We start from the raw sequence: 9,430 nt of genomic DNA, 5'->3' as shown, positions 1-9,430 counted from the left end.
GTTACGCACACGGTGATCTCAGCGCCGCCGCCGGAGCCCATAAAGGGCGCTGCGAGCGCGGCTCCCGCACTCACCCCGCACGGCGGAGGCGGACGGGCCCGCTGCGCTCCGCACAGGACGGCAGGCAGGCGCCTCGGAGCCCGGGAAGGGCGGGCGGGACCGTCCCGGGGCTGCCGGAGACTCGCCGGAGCGTCCTCCCCGCCCGCCGCTGCTGCTGCTGCTGCTGCTGCAGCCGGAGAAAGCTGAGGAGGAGGAGGAGGCGGGCAGGAGAAGCGGCGGCCGGAGCAGGAGAGAAGAGGACAGGCACGGAGCGAGGGGCAGCGCCGCCCCGGCACAGCCGAGCCCCCCGGCACCGCCGCCGCGCCCCGGCCATGGGGAAGCCGACGCCGCCTCTGCAGTGACCGCGGGACGGTGCTCCGCCGGCGGAAAGACTCAGACACCCCCCAAAAAAACCTTGAAAGCAAACCCTCCCCCCCCACATCTTCCACATCCGTTCCTATCTAGAGTGCAATAAAGAGAGGAGAAGGGCGGCGCGGAGCCATGAGGAGCGGGGGCCGGCTGCCGGCGCTGCTGCTGGCGCTGCTGGCGGCGCTGGCGGGGCCCGGGCGCGCCGAGCGCGGGGCGATGGTGCTGCCGCGGCGCCTGGCCGCGCCCGGAGCGCGGGAGCGCTTCCTCCTGGAGGCCTTCGGGGAGCGCCTGACGCTGGAGCTGGAGCCCGACAGCAGCTTCCTGGCCCCGGACTTCACCCTGCAGTACCTGGGCGGGCCGCCGCCGCCGCCCGAGGACGACCTGTCCCGCTGCTTCTACTCCGGCACGGTGAACGGGGAGCCCGGCTCGGCGGCCGCGCTCAGCCTGTGCTCGGGGCTGCGCGGCGCCTTCTCGCTGCGGGGCCGCCAGTACCTCATCCAGCCCGCGCCCGGCACCGCGCACCGACACGGCCCGCACCTCCTGCTGCTCCGCGGGGCCCCAGGGGCCGCGCCGTGCGCCGTGGCCGAGCCGGGGGCCGGCACCGAGGGGCCGGAGCCCTCCCAGCCCGCAGGTACCGTGGGGACTCTCCGCGGGGATGGGGAGAGCCAAGGGGCGGGGATGCCCGGGTACCCGCCTGGGTGACCTTGGGTGCGCGTCTTGAGTATCTTCCTGTGCTCACCTGCGCTTTCCCTCCCTCTCTGTTTTTTTTTTTTTTTTTTTTTTTTTTTTTTTTTTTTTTTTTTTTTTTTTTTTTTAACGTAGAAACGACAAGCAGGAGGAAGAAGAGGTTCGTGTCCAGCCCCCGCTACGTGGAGACCCTGCTGGTGGCAGACCAGTCCATGGCGGAGTTCCACGGCAGCGGGCTGAAGCACTACCTGCTGACCCTGCTCTCCGTGGCCGCCAAGCTGTACAAGCACCCCAGCATCCGCAACTCCATCAGCCTCGTGGTGGTGAAGATCATGGTCATTTACGAGGAGCGCAAGGGCCCGGATATCTCCTCCAACGCCGCCCTGACCCTGAGGAACTTCTGCAGCTGGCAGAGGCAGCACAACCCGCCCAGCGACCGGCACGCCGAGCACTACGACACGGCCATCCTCTTCACCAGGCAGGTGAGGGACACCGAGGTCACATCCCGCCCCACGCCCACTGCTCCCTACCCTGCCAGGCCCCCAGCTGCTTTTTGTTCTGCTCTCTCTCTTTTTTTTTTTTTTTTTTTTTTTTTTTTTTTTTTTTTTTTTTTCTGTTTGCACCGTGTCTGGTGGAGCTCACAGCTTGTGTGCACTGTCCTTCTAAACTCACAGATTGTGCACTCTGTTCCTGCCCCATATATTTTTAGCAGATTTTCAGATGGAAATTATGCATTTCGTTTCTACGTGTAACCCTCGCCTCTGTTCCAGAGACAGATTTTTGCCATCATACCCATTGAAGTGCTGAATATTTATGCTCTTTCCATAAGTAAAGGCAAACTGCCAGGGCTGGATGGCGCTTGCCAAGGTTAAGTCTCTGATCTGATTAATAATGAAACTGCCTTTTTTTACAGGACCTGTGCGGTGCCAAGACATGTGATACTCTTGGGATGGCTGATGTGGGAACAGTTTGTGATCTAAACCGCAGTTGCTCTATCATAGAAGACGATGGTTTGCAGGCTGCCTTCACAACAGCCCACGAATTAGGTACTTGAAACTTTGCAAAGCCGTTCCCTGGGATTAATTGAAGCCAGCTTGATGCCGTAAAAGCCCAGCCTGCACCTCCCCGGAGCGGTCGGGAGGAGGCAAAGCCCTGTCTTGGAGCAGGCTTGGACTCGGGAAAGCAAATCCGGCCTGCACAGCATTGTCTGCAAAGAGCTGTGTGTGTGCCTGCAGGAAAAATAAAATTTAAAAAAAAAAAAAAAAAAAAAAAAAAGGAAAGGGAGAGAAGATCCAGTACCATCTGCTTGAAATCTGGGAGCGTTCAGATTCGGGTTATTAATTACAGCCCAAGCTATGAGCAGCTCTAGAGCAATATTTAAAATGCTGTTGGTAATGCGTAGGACAGACTTCCTAAAGTCACAGACTTTACTTTTCTCCTTTTCTTGAAGGCCACGTGTTTAACATGCCTCATGACGATGCAAAGCAGTGTGCTGGCATCAATGGAATGAGCCGGGATTTCCACATGATGGCATCCATGCTCTCCAACCTGGACCGCAGCCAGCCCTGGTCCCCATGCAGTGCCTACATGATTACAACATTTCTGGATAACGGTCATGGTAAGGTTATTAAGCTTTCCATTCATGTGGCGTTGGAGCTCTTGTGCTTTACTGCTTTGCTTTTTTTTTTTTTTTTTTTCTTTAAGAGTGCTCTCTGCTTCAGCACAGGCTTAACCTTTTGCATGCTGTTGGTTTAGAAGAGCCTCATTTTTACAGAAATGGGTGGCACAAATGGGCTCAGAGGCTTCTATTAGAAAGCAAATACAGCACCCTTTTAAAACTGAACATGCAGCATCGTCTGACTTTTTTTTTTTTTCCCGTTTTTTTCCGATTTTTTCAGGGGAGTGTTTGTTGGACAAGCCCCACAGGCCCATCCAGCTGCCTTCAGACTTGCCTGGCACGCTGTACGACGCCAACAGGCAGTGCCAGTTCACGTTTGGAGATGAGTCCAAGCACTGCCCCGATGCAGCCAGTACGTGCACGACGCTGTGGTGCACCGGCACCTCGGGAGGGCTGCTCGTGTGCCAGACCAAACACTTCCCCTGGGCAGACGGCACCAGCTGCGGGGAAGGGAAGTGGTGCATGAATGGCAAGTGTGTCAATAAGACTGAGAAGAAGCATTATGATGTGAGTAGTGACAAAGAAATGGGTGCAGCTTGGGTTGCGTGGAGAACGCTGCGGTGGGAGGGATCTGTTAGAAGGGATTGATTCAATGCTAATGAACAAACTTAGGGCAGGTTTTTTAACGAGTTTGGGTAAAAACGAGCATGATGACGGCTTTTATGGTGTGGTTTTGTATGGATTTTCCTGTAGTAACTCATGTCCTGCTCTTGTTGTCGTTCCAGACGCCGGTGCATGGGAGCTGGGGCTCCTGGGGGGCGTGGGGCGAGTGCTCCCGGAGCTGCGGCGGGGGAGTGCAGTATTCCTTCAGGGAATGTGACAACCCTGTCCCCAGGAACGGGGGCAAGTACTGCGAGGGCAAGCGGGTGCAGTACAGGTCCTGTAACATCGAGGACTGCCCCGACAACAATGGTAATTTCCCCCCATTTTTGACCCCCCAGGATTGGTGTGTCGTGGAGGAAGAGCATGGACAGAGATGATCTCATGCCCACCTGTCTTTTCTCTGCCTGCAGGCAAAACATTCAGGGAGGAGCAGTGTGAAAAGCACAACGAGTTTTCCAAGTCTGCCTTTGGAAGTGGACCTGCAGTGGAGTGGACACCCAAGTTTGCTGGTGTGTCTCCAAAGGACAGATGCAAGCTGGTTTGCAGAGCCAAAGGAACAGGATACTTCTTTGTTCTACAGCCAAAGGTATTTCAAAAGTGCACCTCTTCCAGCTGATCATGAGGGGGATTTTTGTTTTCTCTCTTCATGTTAAGAATCAAGCAGTGTAGAAATCTGAAATGGTCTTTCTCATATTTAAGCTGGATCATCCCTCCATATACAGCTGGATCATTGCAAGCATGCTTTTAAGTGCTTTGGCACAATCCTTCCACCTCCTCTACCCACTTCACCCTGGTTTCCTTCCCTCTCCTTCCACCAATCCGGTTGCATTGAGATAGGTTTGGAAAACTCTGAGGGATCTTTGCCAGAACATTGGTGCTTTCTCATACTGGTTACTAATATGCTGACAGCTTAAAATAAACACGAGGAAAAATGTTCATCTTGCATAGCTACTTGAATTTGCTGTCATCGGATGGTGAGAGCCAGGAACTACCAGGGCGATGACACAGAGGGTTTTTGTGGAACAGCACTCCTAGAAATAAAGGATGTGCTGAACAGCACTAGAAGCAATGCTGGCAGTGTGCTTTGAGGACATGGCTGCCTTCTAGTAACACTAGAAAGCAATGGGGCTTTTTTTTTAGTATGAAATCAATAGAACAGCAGGTGTTTTGAGGGGAGGTATTAATGAAAACTGAGATTGTTTTCTCCTCTCACCATGGCACCATTTTTGCAAGTGAGATGAAGTAGCCCCACATAGCTCCAACTACCTGTGGCCTGCTCTGGTTATTAAACATTTCCAAAGCCCTGAAAACAACAGGTGCTGCAGGCTTTCCACCTTTCTGTGTGTGTGCAGCTGCAGATCACTGTGCCTGTTGTAACAAGGCTCCCTGTGTCTCCCAGGTGGTGGATGGCACCCCGTGCAGCCCCGACTCCACATCTGTGTGCGTTCAGGGCCAGTGTGTGAAGGCCGGCTGCGACCGCACCATCGGCTCCAACAAGAAGTTCGACAAGTGTGGCATCTGCGGGGGCAACGGCTCCACCTGCAAGAAGGTGTCTGGCACCCTCGTCAGAGCCAAGTGAGTGTAGGGCTGCTGCCTCACCTTGTCCTTGGTGGGTGGAAGTTCACCTTGTCCTTGGTGGGTGGAAGTTCACCTTGTCCTTGTGGGTAGAAGTTCACCTTGTCCTTGTGGCTGGAAGCTCACCTTGTTCTCGTGGGTGGGAATCACCCCTTAAGGAGCTCAATGACTTCAGACAAGGTTTAGTCTTGTGCTGGGAGGCTTTCCCCCATTCCCAGGCAGGAGCAGAGCACTCAGTGTTTCTCTTTTCTCCCGGGCAGACCTGGCTACCATGATGTGGTCACCATCCCGGCAGGGGCGACAAACATTGAGGTGAAGCAGCGGAACCACCGGGGCGCTAGGCACGACGGCAGCTTCCTGGCCATCAAAGCCGCCGACGGCACCTACGTCCTCAACGGCGACTACACGCTGTCCACGCTGGAGCAGGACATCACCTACAAGGGCAGCGTGCTGCGCTACAGCGGCTCCTCGGCCGCCCTGGAGCGCATCCGCAGCTTCAGCCCCTTGAAGGAGCCCCTGACCATCCAGGTGCTGACCGTGGGCGACCTGCCCCAGCCCAAGATCAAGTTCACCTACTTCGTGAAGAAGCCGGCGCAGCCCAGCACGGACAAGGCGGCGGGCAGGAAGAAAGAATCCTTCAACGCCATCAGGGAGATCATCTCCTCAGAGTGGGTGATCGAGGAGTGGGGCGAGTGCTCCAAGTCGTGCGGCTCGGGCTGGCAGCGCCGCGCCGTGGAGTGCCGGGACCCGCGGGGCCGGCCGGCCGCCGACTGCGCCCGCGAGCTGAAGCCCAGCAACCTGCGGCCCTGCGCCGACGTGCCCTGCCCGCAGTGGCAGCTGGGGGACTGGTCCCCCTGCTCCAAGACGTGTGGGAAAGGCTTCAAGAAGAGGTTGTTGAAATGCGTCTCCTCCGATGGCGGCGTGCTGCCCCAAGAAAGCTGTGAGCCCTCCAAGAAACCCAAGCACCTGATAGACTTCTGCAACGCCACGGACTGCAGCTAAATAGGACGACTTGGGAAAGCTAAAAATTTTTATTATTATTATAATTTTATTTTATTTTTTTTTCCTTCAGACCAGTGCACTGAAAAACACAAAAGAGGGCTAGAGGCAGCCGCCTGTGTTTTTGCATAAAAAAGTTCATGGTGAAGATCCGTTGAGGTGGGACAGTGCTAACAGCTCGAGTTGGCTTTGCATCCCAAAAATTTCCTGCCAACTGAAGATTGGATGGGATAGCAGACCCACGCCATTTATTTCTCTTTAGCAGATAAGGCCCAAAGGCATCAGAATTGCCTTTTTTTAAGTCTGTTATAAATTAAGCCAAGCGTGAGCAGTGAGAAATTTCAGCAAACATTTTGGGGTGTGGTTATTTCTCCCTTCTTTTGGATTTATCTTGTGGTACTGATCAAATCCCCACATGTAGGAAGGGGAGGAAAAAAGATAGCTTAAAATAATTGGTCAGGGCTTACCTACCTCACAAAGGGCAAAAAAAAACAAGATTGGAAAAGGAGCTTTAACTATATGTCATTCATGGCTGCTATTGTTTCAGAGAATAGTTTTATATAAAAAATAAAGCCATATTCTCTACCTGTCAAGAGTAAGAAATATCAAGAACAAATATCAAGTCCACAAATCACTAGAACTTTATTTTTTTTTAAGTATCTTTATGTCATCCCAATGTGCCTGTCCATTTCTCTTAGCCACTCCAGTGCCATTGTGGTGACGTGTAAACCAGAGGCTTGGAAAAGTGGAAATCTGACTCTGAGTAGTTGCTCTTTGTGCCTTCTGCATACCTTCCACTGCCTTTTCTGATTCCAGGTTGGTCCTTCCTTCCTGCCAAACAGATTAATGGAGTGTGTGAGCATTCCAGTCGGGCTTTCACATTCAAATCTTTGGCCTTACCCCAGCCAAATTTGACTTAAAAAGAAATTTAAAAAAAAAAAAAAATCCCAACATGAATGGGAACATCCTCTGTGGCCTCTGCTGGGTTTGTAGAGCTCAGTCACTGATCAGGTGGGAAGACAAAGCTGAGGGATAGCAGGTCCATCCACAGCAAAACGCCAGCATTCACATCATTGAAGATTGTGCCAGTCCATAGACCATGAGAGAATATGGCTTTCCATACGTATATAGTAAAATATATTACTATAGATTTTACATACTTCATAAGTATTTTATATTTCTCTCCCTTCTGGGAAGGGTTATAATTTGTAATAAATGCATATAATGAGCGTATTTATTTTTATACTTCTTGTCTAATGTGATCTTTTAAGTTATCGCTTTTTTAAAAGGACATATAACAAGGATAGAGTATTTATACAGTATAATATGTTACTAGAGGTAATAAATGAACCCTATAAATTTTGGAAATGGAGTGTCTTTATTTCACTGGACTACAACCAGTCCATGGAGCAGAAAGAGCTTGGGATCTGAGGAAAATATTAAGCAATGGGCAACTAATTACCTGTGTTAGTGAAGAGGTTTGGAAAACTCTCCCCATAATGTCACACACCACCTTAAGAGAGGTAATTTTATATTTTATTACTTAACCACTAACTCATCTGTTTCAGAAAATGGAGTGTAACTACACTGATGCCACTGGTTGTAATAACAGCTTGCAGAGGGAGCAGAGCTGTCAGTCGTGTTTAGAACCAACAAAATATGTACAAAAGCAGCAGTTTTGCCTCACTCTGGTGGGAAAGGAGCAGCCAAAATCCAGAACCATTTGTGAGCAGTCAGAGGTTTCCCTCACCAACCCCTGGAGAATTTCCCTCTCTAATTTTCTCCACATGCTGCTTTTCCAAGAAGCACTATGTGAATGAGCTGTTCTAAGGCTGTTGGTAACACGTTTTATTATGTTAAAATGGATACTAAACATCAAAAGCTGATTTTTTCCTCCCTCATACCTGATCTCATCACCACTGCAGTCAAGAGAAAATCTTCTGTTGGGCTCCGTCGGATTTTTGCCATGGAATTTGAGACATCAGTCATTTCTGGATACTTTTGGCTTTGTGTCATGTAAAAATCTATTAAAACTTCCTTTGCCAAAGTTTGGACTCTGTCTCTGCAGAAATAGTTCCTGTTTTATTCCATGGATAAAGTCCTGGCCCCTCTGAATCTCAGAGAATTCTCATCACGTCACACTTCATTGGGCATTGCTCTGATGTGCAGAAATGCTGGGGAATATTTTATTCCTAACATTATTCAAGAGGCAGCCAATCCCTCTCTGGTTTTATAAATAGTTAAGAGTATTTATAAATACAAGAAATAACTATTTATTTGTATAGATAGATGCATATATATTTTATTCACCATCTAGGTTAGAAAATAACTGGGAGTTTGTAGAGAAGAGTTATCCTGGAGCCTGCCAGATTGACGAGCTGAAATTGTGGTATCTGTGCTGGGTGAGCACTGTAAATGGTGTAACTAGAAAATGTGGAGTTGCTCTTTCCCTCTGCTGCTGTTAAAATAATAATAATGTGATTTACTGCTTGAAATTGTCCTAACAGTAAATGGGAAAACACCTCAAAACTCGTTTAAATCAACATCTCCCAACAGTGGAGATGTTTCGGTGAAAAGTGAGACTTTTGCTTTTATCATTTTCACATCACAAGTGGGTCAGGGGATGCAAAGTGATTTGTTGAATTTTGTAGGACAAATAGATATATTTTAGACAAAATGTCTTGACCCACTAGCTAAATTACTGAATGGAGAAGAAAGTACTCCTGGAAAAATTCAGAAAGGCATCTTCAAAGGATAACCCCGGCTGCTCAGCAGACAATCCCAGAGTTCTGGTTGGGTGGGCTGTGCTCATCAGCTCCCGGTGAGATTTATCCCAGCTCCATCCAGCTCCTCATCCCTGCAGGGGCAGACCTGCCTGCCCAGCTCCATTTGGAGCAGAGATCAGTCCTGGGGGATGTGGCCATTGCCTGCTGAGCCCTCGAGGCAAAGGAGGTGTAATTAGGTGAAGTTTTATCCCTAGCAAAGGTCACCCAAATAGAGTAAATGGATCTCCTGGCAGGCAGATCCCACGGACATGTCCAGGCTCCAACAGGAGTGTAGGAGAGCACTTAGATTAAATATTTGCGTTTTGAGCTCTGTGTTACAACATGTGGAGGAGGCAGGAGAACAGCCCAGGAGATCGCACCCACTGGATGTCCCTTCCAGATGTGCTTTCCTGGAAAAACAGCTCCAAACATCCACCCATGCCCCATATTCCCCCTCAGAACACAAAACACGGACAGAAGTGAAGTCAAAACACACTCATCAGGGTCACAAGCGGTGCTTTGAACAGGGTGTTTTAACAAACATTCGTGCTCCCGAAGCCTGGGGCGGAGGGATTGTTGTGGGGATGAAAGCAGCCTTGTTTGGGCTCGCAGATGGGTTTTACAGCCCTCAACAGTGCAAGAAGGGCTTGTGCAAAAGGGATTTTTTTTCAGATGTTGGGCAAGAGAAGGGCAGGTTCCTACAGCCCTTCTGCCT

At 50.6% G+C, this 9,430-nt stretch overlaps 1 protein-coding gene across 1 annotated transcript; it reads left to right on the top strand.

Annotated features, from left to right (window-relative positions):
* Positions 1-330: 330 nt before the first annotated feature.
* Positions 331-7,318, top strand: ADAMTS1 (ADAM metallopeptidase with thrombospondin type 1 motif 1). Its single transcript, XM_083854295.1, has 9 exons — positions 331-1,039; positions 1,231-1,577; positions 2,009-2,141; positions 2,546-2,713; positions 2,994-3,280; positions 3,499-3,685; positions 3,787-3,962; positions 4,776-4,951; positions 5,212-7,318. Exons 1-9 carry the CDS (start codon positions 541-543, stop codon positions 5,951-5,953), a joined length of 2,715 nt encoding a protein of 904 aa, XP_083710421.1. The 5' UTR covers positions 331-540; the 3' UTR covers positions 5,954-7,318.
* The last annotated feature ends 2,112 nt before the right edge of the window (positions 7,319-9,430 follow it).

This window comes from Zosterops lateralis (genome assembly GCF_965231275.1).
Source record: "Zosterops lateralis genome assembly, chromosome: 2".
Lineage (NCBI taxonomy): Eukaryota > Metazoa > Chordata > Aves > Passeriformes > Zosteropidae > Zosterops > Zosterops lateralis.
This window is presented reverse-complemented; position numbering and strand designations above follow the sequence as displayed.